This window comes from Ovis aries, chromosome 5, assembly GCF_016772045.2.
Source record: "Ovis aries strain OAR_USU_Benz2616 breed Rambouillet chromosome 5, ARS-UI_Ramb_v3.0, whole genome shotgun sequence".
NCBI lineage: Eukaryota > Metazoa > Chordata > Mammalia > Artiodactyla > Bovidae > Ovis > Ovis aries.
The window spans coordinates 93,365,584-93,383,228 of record NC_056058.1 but is presented as its reverse complement, the minus strand read 5'-3'; the positions used below and the strand labels follow the sequence as shown (position 1 = coordinate 93,383,228).

At 40.3% G+C, this 17,645-nt stretch overlaps 1 protein-coding gene across 1 annotated transcript in view; it reads left to right on the top strand.

Moving 5' to 3' along the window:
• Positions 1-17,032, top strand: part of PCSK1 (proprotein convertase subtilisin/kexin type 1) — a 52,334-nt gene extending 35,302 nt beyond the window's left edge. The window contains exons 10-14 of the mRNA XM_004009088.6: positions 5,675-5,908; positions 8,194-8,351; positions 9,667-9,800; positions 11,541-11,702; positions 13,914-17,032. Of these exons, the coding sequence (XP_004009137.2) occupies positions 5,675-5,908; positions 8,194-8,351; positions 9,667-9,800; positions 11,541-11,702; positions 13,914-14,291 (1,066 nt within the window). The 3' untranslated portion in view covers positions 14,292-17,032. The remainder of the gene's footprint in view (positions 1-5,674; positions 5,909-8,193; positions 8,352-9,666; positions 9,801-11,540; positions 11,703-13,913) is intronic.
• Positions 17,033-17,645: the final 613 nt, after the last annotated feature.

Genomic DNA, 17,645 nt, shown 5'->3' with positions numbered 1-17,645 from the left:
TGGAATTTATCTTAGTGTATGCTACCAAATAGGGATTTAGCAACATTTCCCCTTCAAAATAGTAATTCAATAGTCTAATACTTAATACAGAGGAAAAATCGTCTGTCTCACACTGTATGCCCACACCTTTTTATTCATCCTTATTTCTGCTTTCTGATGTTGTGTGGTGAGAAATCTTTAAATGTTAAGTCGGGTGCTATGGTTGAGTGATAGAGGAAGTGTTTAAACTTACAGATTACTATTATCCTTCCTAATAAGCAGGTTATCCTAGAATACCATCCATCTTCTCTACAGAGAAGACAAAGCAGTCCCCTCAAGCCATGTTCAGTAGATGAGGTTCGCGGTAGCAGAAGAACAGAACGCCTTGGCCTGGGCCATAGCTGGAAAAGATGCGCACTTGCTAGAGAGCCAGCATCACTCCAGGAGCCCTGGGACTACCTGTGGAGTTGCGGTTTAGTCTCTGGTATCTCAATTATGATGCCATGGCAGCTAAGCAAGACAGGCTGAGTAAGGCTCGTACCAAAGCCTACCTACTTGGAGGAGCTGGAAAGGTATCTGATTAGGGAAGAGCAAATCCAGATGCTCAGTCAGAAGCAAGCAAATCTGAAGCTCTTGGGTCCAGCAGAAAAGCTGTGCTCAGAATCTGAGCTCAGTTTTAACAGGTAGAGGATGGACAGAGAGCAAAGTCTACAGGCACAAGCGAAGACTAGCATCGGCAGCCCCAAACCACACGTAAGGGAAAATCATCTAAGCAGTGAAGAGGGCAGGGAACACATGGCCTCAAGTCCCAGGCATGCCACTAGCTATGTGACCTTAGGCAAATTAACCTCCAATTGAGTGCTTAATTTATCATTTATAAAATAGAGGGGCCAGATCAGGTCTTTTTTTTTCTAGCCTTTTCCTTTTAAAAGGATCCTCCAATTTGAAATTGAAGGTGTCAGCTTATACAGATCATCTAACATGAATTGCTGAGATTGGTGGGAAGAGGTCCAGAGTGGAAGAAGTAAGATCTTATGAAGGCAAGTAGTTACACAGGTGGTGAAAAAAGATCGTGTCATTTATGACTTTAGGATATAAGTTTTAGCTCCAGGGAGCTTTTAGAAGAAAACGATCCTTAAAAATCTTGTCTTCCCTATCCAACACCTATCAGATGCTTACAAATATAGCCAGCCAGACCTAACCATCTTGTCTAGTGACCAGAATAGTAGAAACATTCATCTAACTGAACAGATGTAATGTTATTTTGACTAAGAACTGAAATTTTAAAATTGTCATATCTGATTTCTAAAATTTCAAACCTCCTCTTACAGTATAAAGAGAAAATTATCTAAGGATGATCTAGCCTCATTAATCTCAGCTAATTCCTAATGGATCACTTTATAAAGCAGGGGCTCCACAGATTGTTACAAAACATATGAGGTCCAAGAACTTCTTTGCAACTAGATGCAGAAATGTTTAAGAGTGTGTGTCTGGCATTTTGGGGAGAATCATTTGCGGTTCCATCAGATTCTTATGCTGCTCATGATTTAACAGACATTAAGAGTCTATGATCTCCCTGGTGTATGTAATAAGAATTTAATTCCTTTAATTTTGATTCAGTCATTAGTAAGATGGATATAATCTATCTTAACATTTATAAACTTCCTGCCAAAGTACATACAAATATTGAGATGTCTGTTCTCAGATGGACAGTTTGCTCTGCTCTATTCAGTTGTCTATACCAGATGCCTAATTTTACTTCAGAAAATCTGAATGCCAGAATTTCTAGAAAAGTCCTAGACAAACATGATTGGGAGAATCATTTAACCATGTGTTCTTCCTTAAGTAACAACTGTGGAGAATGAAGAACGACTCTGGGCTAAATTTATCATCAATAACAGCATTCAGCATTTATCAGGCTACTACTATCGGCCATAACCTGTGCTAATCTCTTTACATACAATGCTAACTCTAATTCTTACAACATCCTTGTGACATATAAATTATTAATTGCATTTTATTAAGGATGAAACTGAGGCTCAGAGAGGTTGGGAAATGTAACCAAGAAATGACTAAAATCTTTAACGGCCAGGCTTGCCTAGTCGTGATTAGAGGCTAAACCAGGTAGCCTCTAAGACTTTTTCATTTTAGAATTTTGTCTCCAGAATACTTTACCTACATTTTCCTAATTAGAAGCAATGCTTAATTTCAATGTTTAATTCCAAAGCCCTTATTTTCTGTAAACATATCCTTGATTAGCAACCCAATGCAGATTTTTAAAAATGTAATTATTGCGGATGCCATTGATGAGCGAGATGCTAATTAACAGAGGAAGGCTGTCAGGAAAGAGATGCACTGCTGTTAGAAGAAGGTCCTTTCCACGTTATGAAATGCAATCACTCAGATGAAAAATAACTCTGTTAGAGAAACAGCCTTAATTTTCCTAACTGCCTGACAATGAAGGCTCTTTGGATATTTTGCAAAGAATAGGTAAAAGAAAATAATCAAAAATAAAACAAAACCTGCAAGTGAATAAAAACCAAGCTCTTACTATAGAAATCTGCTTCGTGTTTGATAATTATTATCAAGACCGTGACTTTTACCTCCTTGGTACCTACCCTCATCCCAACACACACACACACACACACACACACACACACACACACACACACACACACGAGAGTCCAAGGGGTAAACTGGCATGTGGCCCACAGACTACCTCAGTGTGTCCACCTTTGGTAAGAAGCTTTTACCTAAAACTCCTTTTAAAAGACTAGAAGGAAGCAAGAATTTCAATAACATGCTATATAGGCCAGAATTAGTTTCCACATGGAGAAAACAGCCATTTCCGCTCAGCTAGTTAATTATTCGTCAGCGTGGAATGGCCAGTGTGGATACGAGATCTACAATGAAGGATAATATATATGATCCTGGGCAGATTGGACGTCAGACTGTCATACTCGACCTCTCATCTTAGAGGTGAGTCCACTCAGGCCCAGGGAGATGAAGTGGCTTGCTTAAGGTCACACAGGTCCTTGGTAATAGAATATAATTTAATGTGCTTTTTACTACTCCCTATTCTGACGCCATGATTCTGACCCCAGTGACTTCTAATTACCTTAATTAGGCAGATACTTGTATTCTTTCTTTCAACTCCTATTATTGTAGCTGTAACACAAAACTGGCTAGACAGCTTTTTCAGATATAAAATCCCTCCCTACCCTCAGGTATTTTGGCTCCGTAAGTTCAGAGTGGGACTCAAGAATTTTCATTATTTACAAGTGCGCCAGGTGATTATGATGCAAGCAGCCTTGAACCTTGGAGAATCACTGAACTAGAGTCTTTCCAATCCCTGGGTTGAAGCATGCCATTTGCCAGGAGCTCAGCTGAGCAGAGAGAGGGCATATTAAGCTGCTAGGTGTCAGAGCAGCTTTAAAGTAACACACCAAAAATGAAAGAGTTAAGCCTTCAATCACTTACCACGATGGTATAAGCCAGAGAAAACACCAACTTTCCCTGTTTCATTTCCCCCCACCCTCTCCCATGGAAAGGTGCACCAGCTGAAGGTCAGGTTAAAAGTATGGACATGGGGGCTTGTTGTCTCACTGTTGAGGGAGCCAATGCAAGCCTCTGATAGTTTCCTGGACTCTGGGATAGGGTGGGGGTGAGGGGGGAGGCTGGGAGTGGAGAAGTCCTGGGCACTGAGTCAGAGTGGGGAGAGGTATTTTCAAGGTTTCCCTCTCTTCCGCCCATCAGGAAGCCTTGGCCGAGGTGCCCATGACCTCAGATAAGAAGGCCCAGGAATGTAAATATGCAAAGAGCTTGCTGGGAGAGGAGGACTGGAGTCCTTGACTACTACAGCTTCCTTCAGAGAGGGTGATGCGTGGGCTTAGCACCCAGGCTGGCATGCAGAGGGCAGCGTGCCCACGTGGCCACCAGCTACAGACTTTGTAAAGCTTCTTATGAGGACTGGGATTTCAACAAGGAGCAGACTCCTCCATGTTTAGGAGTGTGCACTGCCCCCTGTTGTCACTAAGGGATTGTTAAACCAGTCCATGGCCAGCTCTGGGGAGACAACACCCAACTGAGCCAGACTCCCCTGTTGGCTGTTTCACAACCAGTGGCATCCCTGCAGGATGCAACTTAGGCATTTCTTTATCTAAATAAGGCTTGACTGGCCTGATAGGAACAATGCAGGTCTCAGAGCTAAGGAAAGGCCTGAGATCACGAAAGACTTCTAATGACTAACGGTAGTAAGTTTTAAAATTGTATTTAAGGCTAGTTAACACTTAGACACGTTCAACCATCCAACCAGCTAATATTTACCCAGCATATACCCTGTGCCTGGCATTCTTCTGAGTGGTTGGTGCACATCAGAGAACAAGAAGGATAAAAATCTCAGCCCTTTTCACTGCTGATTCCAGGATGGGAGACAGATGCTAATAACACACAAAACAAATGAGTTGCTCAGTATGTTAGAAGATGATAAGCAGTATAAAAGAAAAACAATGTACAGCAAGATAAGAGAGCACAGGAGTATTATGGGGGAGTTGAAATCTTAAGGTGATCAGGGAAGGCTTTGTCTTCATTATTAACAGACCCAACACGCCCACACACCTCTGATTTATCATTATATTGCTATTAAATTAATTTTACCAAGACTTCTGATTATACCATTTCATTGCTCAAAAATCCTCTATGGCACCCCCTTGCACAAAGGATAAAGTATAAGTTCCTTTTCCTGGCATTCAAGGTCCTCACCACCTGGCTCAGTATTCCTCTTCGCCTCCCTCTTCCTTTCTCCGGTAAACCAGATGGTTACCGTACTCTGGGCATATCCTATACTTCCCCTGCTCAGAGGTTTTGTTTCGTTGACTAATCTCTCTCATTCCCGCTCTCCACTTCTTAACGTTCTACCCATTCTTTAAAGTTCATCTCAAAATATTTCCTCCTAGAAGAGCCTTCCTAGAACCCTTCCATCCCCAAAGAATTATTTCTCCTTCAAAGTCCAACAATACATTATGGTATGAATACAGGATTCAATAGATACAGTTATTAAAAAGACTTAGTTCTTTTACTGGATTTGAAGCAGGGTGTGCTGCAGTCCATGGGGTCTCAAAGAATTGGACACGACTAAGCAACTGAACTGACTGAAGCTTCTTAAAGACATGAACTCCTTGCATATTCCCACTCTGTTCAGCAAGTTGCCTTGTAAGAATGAGCTCAAGTCGCTAAGAGCTTCTTGACACTTTTGCCATATAAAAAAAGGAGACAAAAAAATATTTAGGAGTGGGTAACCAGTCCATGTCTCAATCTGAGTCTTCCTAAGAAGGAAGTCAAGACCTCAACTGTGGGTTCATAATGTCAAAAATTCTAAGGTTGTTAATGGACTGCATAAGAATGGAGGGCACAAAGGAAGTGTCATCATTTTTAGTTTTTGCTCCAGTCAAGTGTAAGTCATTAGAACTTGGTCCTACATTTCTACAGTACTGAAAACCAAAATTTAATAATTTATAAGACTGAATTTTTAATTCTGAATGAAAGATATACCAATAGTGATACACACTAAAATAATGAGGCACAGTTGCAAAATACACCTTGCCATCTCTGAATGGAGATGCTTGTTTTAAACACTTGCTTTTGCAAGGAAACTCCTTTTTGTCCCTAAACATTCTTTCGGTCACTTCCTGTCCAGTCCAAATCTCACCTGGCGAGATATGCAGCACTTGGTTGTATGGACCTCTGAGTATGACCCACTGGCCAATAACCCTGGATGGAAAAAGAACGGAGCAGGCTTGATGGTGAACAGTCGATTTGGATTTGGGCTGCTAAATGCCAAAGCTCTGGTGGATTTGGCTGATCCCAGCACCTGGAGCAGTGTGCCTGAGAAGAAGGAATGTGTTGTCAAGGACAATGACTTTGAGCCCAGGTAAGTGTCTCCAGGAATTTTAAACAATTGTGTGCCATGGCACTATTTGAGAATGATGCTTGTCACTCTGCCTAATTTTTCTCCCCTACCCTTCTGAAGTAGATGGGGATGGCATTTTCCAGTGTTCCCCATGGCTCCATGAGAGGTCACAGAGACCAAAGATTTGCAAATCATGTTAACAACACACTTGTATTTTCCTTTCATAGCCCATCTCCAGTAATATGGCAGTAAGCTAATGTGCACCAACTCGGTGGATATGAGTTTGAGCAAGCTCCGGGAGTTGGTGATGGATAGGGAAGCCTGGCATGCTGCAGTTCATGGGATTGCAAAGAGTCAGACATGACTGAGCAACCGAACTGAATGTGCTCCACTGTCCTATAGACCACTAAGAAAAATCACTGCCAATTAAACTATTTCAAATCATCAGTTCATTAAAATTCATCCCAAATTCAAAGATGTTAAGTTTGTTTTTCTTTAATGCATCTTCGAATTGATGAGATACAGCACTTGCCAACCAGTGTTACCCAAAACCGACTTCCAAAAGAACCCTGCTTTATGCCCTAAGGTTTTCATTTAGAATATACTTGTCCCACTACATCTAGGTGCAGAAGCAGAATCTGGTATCAAGACAACCACAACTATACTGAAGGCACACTCACACAAAATATCCAGGGGTGGGAGGCTTGGAGGGCATGCATTAGGGAGATAAAATCATTTCTGAAAAAGTTCTGTTTCAGTAATGGACCATTTTTGGAGTAATATAAGACAAACCTGTTTGAATTTGATGCCATAACAAATGGTTTATTGCATTCAAATATCTGTGTTTGTGTTCCTTACCATTTGCTTTTCTCTCCTTATGTTCAGAACTCAACATGAGATCTACCCCCTTAAATTGTTAAGTGTACAATACATAACTGTTAACTATTGGTACAATGTATAGCTGATCTTTAGAACTTACTCATCTTGCTTAACTGAAACTTGATGCTCACTGACTAGTAACTCTCCATCTCCCACCCCAACAAGCCCAAGAAAACCAACATTCCACTGTCTGAGTCTATGAATTCGACTATTTTAGACATCTTGTATGAATAGAATTACGCAATATTTATCTACCTGTGACTGGTTCATTTGCCCATCATAATGTCTTCCCATTGTATCCATACTGTCACATATAGCAGAATTTCCTTCTTTTTTAAAGCTAAAGTTCCATTGTATATAAATATCATATTTTCCTTATCCATTCATCTATTGAGGAATACCTAGGTTGTCCCCCTATCTTGGCTGTTAAGAATAATACTGCAATGAACATGGGGATGCTGGTAACTCTTTGAGACCCCAATTTCAATTGTTTTGAATAAATATCCAGAAGTGACATTGCTGGATCATATGGTAGTTTCATTTTCTAAGGAAGTTTTATATTGTTTTATATACTGGCTGCGCCATTTTGCATTCCCACCAATTGTGCAAGAGCTCCAATTTCTCCACATCCTCACCAACACTTGTCTTTTCTTATCTTTTTTATCTTTATTTTTTTTTAAAGTAATAGTCATCCTGATCTTGATGGGTATCTTGATTTGGGTCTTGATTTGAATTTCCCTGATGATTAATTATGGTGAACTTCGTCCCCGCCCCCCAAATATCAATTGGCCACTTGTATGTCTTCTTTGGAGAAACGTCTATTCAGGTCCTCAGCTCATTGTTTTGAATCAGATTGTTAGGATTTTTGCTATTAAGTTATAGGAGTTTTTATGTATTTTAGAGATTAACCGTTTCTCACATATTGTCTACTATTCTTAGATTGCCTTTTCAGTTTGTTTCCTTTGATGTGGTCCTGCTTGCTTATTTTTATTTATCTTTTGCTTCCTGTGCTTTGATTGTCATATCCATTAAATCACTGCCAAGACCAATGTCATGAAACTTTCCACCTATGTTTTCTTCTAGAAGTTTTGCAGTTTCAGGTCTAATGGGTGGGTTTATTTCTGGGTTTCCACTCTGTTCTGTTTATCTGTATGTATGCGTGCTTGCATGCCAGTCCTGGCTCTTTGAGACCCTATGGACTATAGCTCGCCAGGCTCCTCTGTCCTTGGACTTTTCCAGGCAAGATTACTGGAATGGCTTGCCATTTCCTCCTCCAGGGATTTATCAGCCTGTCTTCATGGGGTTCTTCTCATAACAGAGGTAACACGCCTAGCTGAGTATCTACTTAAGAGTGCTGTGTATGCATTTCCATAAAATGTAAGGAAGAGATACAACTTTGTTCACTGATGATTCTTTAATGTATTTAGAGCCCTGAAAGCTAATGGAGAAGTCATCATAGAAATTCCAACAAGAGCTTGTGAAGGTCAAGAAAATGCTATCAAGTCACTGGAACATGTGCAATTTGAAGCAACAATTGAATATTCCCGCAGAGGAGACCTTCATGTCACCCTCACTTCGGCTGCTGGTAAGTTTAAAAAAAAATTCAATTTATTCTAAACTATGTGTTTAAAATTTTAAGCATAAATTAAATGATTTCAAATCAATGATTGATATTTGCTTCTATATAGGCCTAAGTCTTTCAATAAATACTTTCAGGTCTTAAAAAATATGCTTTATTTTTTGGGCATCAGAACTCTATCTACTTTGTTTATTTCAACTGATCCTTAGATAAGCAAAGAATGACGTTTACTCAAATAATACCAATTAATAAACCCTCTGAGTTATGCATTTTCAAACTGTGTTCATTTTCCCAAGTCACTGATCTATATCATTCATTTCTCTCATTAGTGAAAGTTAGTCTAATAATTAAACTGACAGATACATCAGACACATCCAAGGAATTAATTAAAAAACCAAGAATTCTGATCTATGAGAGTTGAGAAGACTACAGAAATTTTCCACAATTACATGATTAAGGGTATATGGTATGATATATTGACATTTGTCCTTTCCTGAAAGGTTACTAAATCAAACAAGATCATGGGTGGTAAAGAGTTTGAAATATAAGCTACAATCCAACTAGGAGAAGCTGTCCCAATCCTTTTTTATACTTTAATAGGATTCAACTGACTAAATTCAATTCCCATAAATGATGTATGAAAAAGATGAGCTATCTCTATAACATCCTTCTAGAATATGAACTTACTAGAGGTTTGGAGCTGGCTCTGTTAATTTTGGAAATGTGCTTTCTTAATATCTGGGAACTGGCCCCAAATACTGGTAGAATGCTTTTTCATTGACATTTTCTCTTGAAAATATTATTTACTGATCTATAGAGAACTTGGATGTGAAAATTTACAGTGACTCTTACTGGGAATTTTTATATCAAAAGATATTAGTAAATTATACATGGTTTTATTATGTCTATGCTGCATTATAGACTCAGGAACCTATTACATTTTAAAATTTTTCTCTTAAATTTCAAAGTGATAGTTCCATTAATATGTATGTTAGGTCTCTGACTCTCTTCTTTCATGTAGTTCATAAGCATAGTTCTCTGAGTTCTCCTTATTCAAATAAACCTTATTCAATATATCCATTCATTATGTATTTTTCTAGGATATTTACTGAAAACTTATTATATGCCAGGCAATGCACTAAGTACTGTGAATAAAACTTTTTTTCCCTTGGGCATGTTGCCATCCTGGCGTTATATTCAGAGGGGAATTAAGAAGGCTTATGTCTTCCCCCTCTCACTTTCAGTTATCAAACACTGGAGTGTGTCCTGCTATCCGTTCTCTCAGGACACTCATTAGCTTGTGTTTCTTGCATGAAAACAGGAACCAGCACCGTCCTGTTGGCTGAAAGAGAGCGGGACACATCTCCCAATGGCTTTAAGAACTGGGACTTCATGTCTGTTCACACATGGGGAGAGAATCCCATAGGCACTTGGACTTTGAGAATTACAGACATGGTAAGTATGAATGAGAGGATACTGAACCACAAGCTCACTTTTAAAGTTAGTGCATCAGTAAGGACCCAAAGGAACTTTGATCATTCAAGGAGAAGGTATATATGTTTTAAGCTATGCCCACTTGGCTATAAAGATAATAATTTTTTAAAAAAATTAGGCACCAGCCATGTAAGAAGGAAGAAAAAACATTTTGATACACATCATGACAGACTGTGGGACAAATGTTTACATGTCAGAACACAGCCAGCCACATGAGCTACTCAGACACCAGAATCAGCTATATTCATAAGCGTGGTTGTGAATGCTACACCAGCTTTACTATGATACTCTGCTGGGGTCAAGGCTTCCCAGGTGGTGCTAGTGGTAAAGAATCTGCCTATCAGCGCAGGAGATGCAAGAGATGGGGGTTCATTTCCTGGGTCAGGAGCTTCCCCTGGAGTAGAAAGTAGCCACCCACTCCAGTATTCTTGCCTGGAAAATTCCATGGACAGAGGAGCCTGGGAAGCTACAGGTCATGAGGTTGCAAAGAGGTTGCAAAGAGTTATGACTGAGCAACTAATATCTGCTGGGGTCATATAAAGAAGCTCTTAACAATATTTACTACAGTGGTTATTTAGAAGTAGTTTACTTGTTAGACAAAATATTTTATTTAATATGATTTTTTTGTTTTATTTCAGTTATGAAAAAGCAAAAGTATTTCTCAGTTTTCTTTGTTTGCTAACACTCTGATATTCTTCTATAATTGTAACACAGTCCCTAAAAATAGTTTCGGAGCAAAATTCAAATTCAGTTGACTCATTTATTTTTGTATCATTTCTCCAGCATTTTCTATAGGTGAGCATATAGATGAATGGTGTTTCGGGTTCAAGCTCTCCAGAGCTAGCAGTGTTATAAAGATTAGTAGCACCAGATTTAATGTCTAGATAACTTTTCAAAAATAAATGATTTTAAATCCTTGAAGATGTCAATTAAATTAATACAAATTCTACAGTCATTTTTACTTTTTTCTCTGAGAACAGCTTTCACCTAAAGACTGTTAAAATTGTGATTTAGCTATGGAAGTGGTAAAAATTTCTGCTCTCACAGGGGGAAGAAGAAAACGTTTTTAGTTGATGGTTCTGTTCCTGAAGTTGGCCTCCATTCTTTAACTCAACGTCACCACAAGGAAACTAAGAAAATCTGTTAACCAAGATGGGACTGTTTTATATCAAGTTTGCAAAATCTGACTACTGTTTTAGAGTAGTTTTTTAAAAAATATTTTAGATTTTAGCATATTATTTTTAACATAATTGTTGAGCCTGTAAAAATTATTATTCCCACAAATATACAGTTCCTAAGGACTGCTCAGTGTTGAAGGCTATTTATAATATTCCAGACTTTCATTACAATGGAATGTTTCTACAAGTTGATAATTGGTAAATATAATTCCAATATAAGGGAATTATATAAGGGACTGTCAACTTTTCAAGAACACACCCAATATAGAAAAGAAGGTTCACACAGAGAGTTCTCCTTTTCAAATTAAAAACAACCAGTTTGTAAATCTCTGAACCTGTCAACTACTCATTTTCATAGCAAGAGTGAGTCTAGTGATTTACGTCTTTGTACACAGAGCTCTACACACGGAATGCACAGAATTTGAAAATTAGATTTTCACTATAAAATCTCTCAGCTATCTTGAAGCCGTGTGTTTTATACTGCTCAGAACACACACTAACATTATATATGCTTATTCGTTAGTCTGGAAGAATGCAAAACGAAGGAAGAATCGTGAACTGGAAGCTGATCCTGCACGGGACCTCTTCCCAACCAGAGCACATGAAAGAGCCCCGGGTGTACACGTCCTATAACACTGTGCAGAATGACCGAAGAGGGGTGGAGAAGGTGGTGGATCCCAGGGAGGTCTGTGTGGCTCTGTTCTTCCTGGCATGCTCTTCTCTGAACTGGGCTTCCCAGGTGGCTCTGGTGGTAAAGGACCTGCCTGCCAGTGCAGTGGGTTCAATCCCTGGGTCAGGAAGATCCCCTGGAGGAAGGCAGGGCAACCCACTCTAGGATTCTTGCCTGGAGAATCCCATGGACAGAGGAGCCTGGTGGGCTACGGTCCATAGGGTCACAAAGACTTGGACATGACTGAAGCGACTTAATATGCACACACAATCACAGTGTAGTGGGTGAACCTGCCTCTAACTTTTAGGCAGGACGTGAGTTAAAAAATGGGTTGGGAGGAAAGGGAGTAGAAGTGAACTTTACTTTTGATAGAAAATTGTCTCACCTCCTCTTTTATCCAAAATTTAGAAATTAAAATGAATGAATTCAATATTATTCAATTCTCGAACATGAATTTTCTCCATTTACAACAGTATCAAATTTTAAAGAAAGCTATCTTTTTGTATGCTCACATATACCTAATGTTTGTATTGCACCTAGCTTTAAAGGATTTTCTACACTGTCTCACTTAACTTATAATGCTTATAACCTAAAAAGGATAGATCTCAGTATGTCCATTTTACAGAAAGAAGACCAAAGGTCAAGTGACCAAATCATGCATGCTTCTCTTTACTAATTCCTTAACTGATGCTTCTTGGCAACTCCAAGGAGAGCTACAGAATCTCAGTTTTTCTCAGAAACTTGCTGAGGAAAGCTGAAGTCAGTCAGTTACATTCCCAGGTCTCAGCCAGAAGCCACTGGCTTCTCCCTTATCAGATGGTGGGCAGAAAACACATTTTCTTTATCTATGTGTCCCCCAGGCCTCTGGCACTGTGCCTCAGATTGTAGCAGGTAGGTTATCAGAGTTTCCAGGACAACCTTCCCTGAACAGGCCCGGCTCTGTGATGGGTGTTTTGGAAGATACAAAGACATTCTTTATTCAAGAAATGTATAAACTAGCTGTGTGACGGCCTCAGCTCATATTCTGGCCCTGTTTACATTCTGCAAAATAGCTTCCGCTGGGACCCTATCCCGGAGGCCTCCTCGGCACAGTCCTGGAGGCAGGGGGCGCCCTGCAGAACTTTTTCCTCCAAGATTCCCTAAGGGGTATTAACAGAACCCTTTGGTTGTTTAGGACTTCCCTGGTGGTTCAGATGGTAAAATGTCTGCAGGAGACCTGGGTTCAATCCCTGGGTCAGGAAGATCCCCTGGAGAAGGAAATGGCAACCCACTCCAGTACTCTTGCCTGGAAAATCCCATGGACGGAGGAGCCTGGTGGGCTATAGTCCATGGGATCACAGAGAGTCGGACACAACTGAGCGACTTCACTTTCACTTTTCTTTTGATTGTTAAAATAGTGAAATACTTCCACAACAGGTGCCCAAGAAACATTTCTCTGATCTCTCCAGTGTCTCCCTTTCCTGGACCACTGCCCAAGTCTCTTCCCAGACCCTTTCTGACAATTCAGCGGCTGAAAGGGCAGCTCCTAACAGAGCAAGAGGCCTCCAGAGAGCTGCCACACGACAGCATTACTGGTGCCTCTGCAGGAAGTTCCTGCCTGTCTTATCAGCAGCTCCTTCCCAAAACACGGACGGGAGGAAAGGGAGTGGCAAACTGTGGATTTTCCATAGGATAAGACCATACTATCTTTTACAATTAACTTTTCCATCCAGAACTTAAGACATTAAAGTGAATGAATTCAACGTTATCAAATTTCCTAACATGCATTCTACTATAGCAGGCTGAAAAGCAAAGGAAACCAACAGGTGTGCGCACTCACATACATCATTCCATTCAGGCTTCAAAACCCACAAGAAACGGAGGAATTCTTCCTGCCATATGACGGGGGAAGTTCAGTGAGATTAAAAAGGTGCCAAAGCCCCTGGAGAAGGGAAAGGCCACCCACTCCAGTATGCTGGCCTGGAGAATTCCATAGACTGGATAGTCCATGGGGTCACAAAGAGTTGGACACGACTGAGTGACTTCCACTTCACTTCACTTCAAAGATGCATTAGTGAATGGGAAAATGCAGACTGAAACCCCAGTTAGTGTGAGTCCAAGCTTTGCACCCTCTCTATTCCCCAGATGGCCTTGCGAGACACAGGCAGTGGATGTGTGTTGTAGCTGCCTTGCTGGCTCATAAATAACGAGCTTTCTCCCCCTGCCTGGTGGCTTTCTGTGTTTCAGGAGCAGCCTACACAAGAGAGCCCGAATGAGAACGCTCAGGCATCCCAAAGCCCCAGCGGCAGTAGAGTCGGGGGCAGAAGGGATGAGTTGGCAGAGGGCGCGCCTTCTGAGGCCATGCTGAGACTCCTGCAGAGCGCTTTCAGCAAAAACTCACCCTCAAAGCAATCACCAAAGAAGCCCCCAAGTGCGAAGCCCAACATCCCTTACGAAAATTTCTATGAAGCCCTGGAAAGGCTGAACAAACCTTCCCAGCTTAAAGACTCTGAGGACAGTCTGTATAACGACTATGTCGATGGCTTCTACAACACGAAACCTTATAAGCACAGGGACGATCGGCTGCTCCAAGCCCTGGTGGACCTTCTGAGGGAGGAAAATTAAAATATGTGCTGGTCCAAAGCTGGAGATAGTCACGCTTCTTCCTCCCCCCTTAGATTTTGCCTGTGTCTGAAGTGGGTGTTTTGTCCTTGATTCTTCTGCTTCTAATATCCTTTGCAGTACTTTTTCTTTTTCTCCCTAAACTGGATATTTGAAAGCTAGGAGCTCATGCAGTAAATCCAACTTCCTGAATTGATTGCACAAAGCTCGTCTTCCCTGCTTGCACAAGTCAAATGTTTTGTTCTTTCTGGGGCCACAGTTCACACCTGGTTCTCATACCACATGAGAACGCCTATTCAGGCCTCCTATTTCATGTCTCAAAATAAAAGGTACACAGGGCAATAGATTACTTTGAAAAAGCAACCTGCAAAAAAAATTAGAGGAAGGAAGACAGTTTCTGATAGCTTGTTCCCTGTCTTTGCCATACAGTTCTTCAAATTTTGATGCCAAAGAAGGGCTTGGAAAGCCTCTAATGAAGGAGCTCTTAACTAGATTCATATCCCAGGCTTTTCTGCTCCCAAGTGCTGCTCATTCAGGAAGAGGCCGTTAGGTCATTTTGGGGAAAGGCTGGGTTATTCAGATCCAGAAACAGGCCTCAAACCCTGCACTGGCTGGTGTGAGCAGTTTCAGAATATTCTTTGCTTGGTGTACCATGGAGAGGCCTCCATGGATCTGAAGGTGACTGCGACTCAGGCTGTGAGCACTGGCCTTCCTCTCTTCGCGCCCCCCCCCCCCGCCTTCTCCTTTCTCAGCCACAAACTAAATACTGAGAGAGCTATTGATACCGCTTTCTTAGAACAAACTTGATTAGGGACTTGGCCAATTTCTAATCATAATTTTTTTTTTAAATAGTCATAACAGGAAACCACCACTCCTGACATGGAAAAGGAATGTAATAACAGGAATGTGTTCATCCCAGGGAGAGCCAATGGAAGGTTTTGTTGTGTTTTAAACTGCATTCATTAGAGCAGGTTTTTTTTTTTTTTTTTTTGATCTTTGAGTTTCCTTGACACCGAAGGCGCTTCTCCAGTCTTACGGATAATAGTCTCCAAATTCTCAAATTGTTTCCAAGCTTCAACTCGGAGGACACAGGCTGGCCACCCACAGGCAGCATCTGACCCTCAGCTAGATTTTGTTTGTCAAGTTAAATGTTTTAAAAATGGGAGTGATTATTGAAACTATGGGATTTCACATAAAACCTGACTGTTAGTGCATCTTCCCTTGCAGCAACAGCTGGCCGGAGCTGAGTAGCAGCTGCCTAGCAGTTACAGACTTGGACGCACATCCCCATGGTGCCCTCCTCACCCATGCTGCTTATCACGGCCAGCTGACCGGCGCGCGTTCAATAGGCATTTGATTTTGCCTATTCCTGCACTAAATGAACATGCACAGTGTAAAAGCATCAGGAAAAAAATATCCCCAACTTCTTTCAGATAGGAACTGTGTGATAATAATTACAAGAATTTGTCACGATCTAATTTATTGGCCAAAAAAGAAAAGGTATTTTAGACCCTTGAAAATACCTCTGAAATCTTGTTTGACGTACATGTTTTATCTCACCTCACCCAGATGCTCACTTATTCTAATTCATGAATTGCCAAGCCCCTAGCTTCCCGCTCTCACAAAGGCTCCAGTCACTGACAGTACCTGCATTCTCCCACTCAGTCGGCTGTTTGCGATCCTTCCATGAAGTCTGAACTTCCTTAGGCCGCTGGACCAGGAAGAGAACTCCATTGAACTAGATCAGGAGAGCCCTAGCGTCTGTCACTTGCTTTAAAGTGAATTTGGTAAGACAGACTTTCACCCCCGATTGTGCAGAATGAGGGTATTTCGAGAGCAATACGCACGATGTATTGAGTATGTCCCCCTGAAGGAATAGCAGTATCTCTCTATCATGGAGGTATTAGATGTTGTATGATTCACAGTGTTAAATAGAATTTTGGAAAATTGCAGCACATCCAAAGGTATTGCATGAAGCTGAAAAGCATCAGAGAGTTACTATAAAAAAAATAACTAAGTTTTCAATGAGTTAAAAATAAACCAATGAAAAAATATAGCTAAAGCCCAGAGAGGGCAATAAAAAAATAACAGATGAAAACTCCCAAACTAGTGCTAATTTGTATGAAGCTTTCTTTTTCATCCTTCTAACAGTATCTTTTTCTGGTTAAGACCCCAACCAACCATTGGACCATAGCCAAAGGTTCAATCAAGAGAAGCTTTAATAGTTAAATAAAGTCATGTTTGAATGTTTCCAACCTGGAACATATTGTTCAGACTTGAAATATTTTCGTCAGTCTTTCTTAGTGCCTGTGTGGATTTTTGTGAAAATGTAAAAAGAGGAAACTTATATAATATTTCCCTCAGAATTTTAAACTATATTTTCTTTACAGGTATTTGTAATGCTTTACCAAACGCTTTTATCAAAAGAATTTTAAAGGGCATAATAAATTATATTAAAAACCAAAATTTTCCTGAGAGTAAGAACATTTCATCCAATAAAATATTTTTGAAAAGCATGTTCCTCTGTCAGTGAGAAAAAAAAAAGGTGTAATATGTTTATGTTGTGGTATTAAAAATGACATTTGTCTCATAACCTAATATAATGTGTAGCTGAGTTTAACATGTGTGGTCTTAGCATTTTTAAAGGAACTCCCACATTATACGCTTGATGTATTAACCAGAATATGTACAATATGCTTATAAATCTGAAGAATAAATGGTTCCTCACTAAGTCAAAAAGAAAATAGAAGCTTATGTTTCCAACAAAAACAGGATCTCCTTCTCTTATTATATTTCCTAAATGAACTGTAAAAACTAAAAGGCGAAGGTTTACATTAAGTTCAATGGGCTTTCTTAAAGACAATTTAAGAATCTACTTTAATAGGTATATTTCACCTTGCTTTATAGGCCAGTCTTTCACTTTTTTTTTTTTTTTTTGGTGACAACACACAAAGTTGTGTGACTGAGCATTAACTGAAGTGCTGAGGAAAAAAAAAAAAAACCTACAGGGACAGCATGTGAGAGCAGTCATTTGCAACAGTCTACTAATTGTGACTTTGTTTATCGGCCGGATTACAGCAACTCAGCATTAAATTCTTCCCAGGGGCCCCTTGTCAGAAGCCCCCCAATTTCTAATTCTGACTTCCTATTCTCAGCCCATTTTCTCTCCTGCTCCAAACCCTTATTCCAGGATTTTCCACCTACCATTTCAGAATGTGACGCCTTCCTATGCAGAGGTTGGTTTCCCCCCAGACTACATTACCCCTTCCTAAGTTATAAATACTCAGTAAAACCAAAACGATTTCTCAAGAATTCCAGAAGAACTGTTCAACTGGTTTTTGTTCTCCACATCTAGCC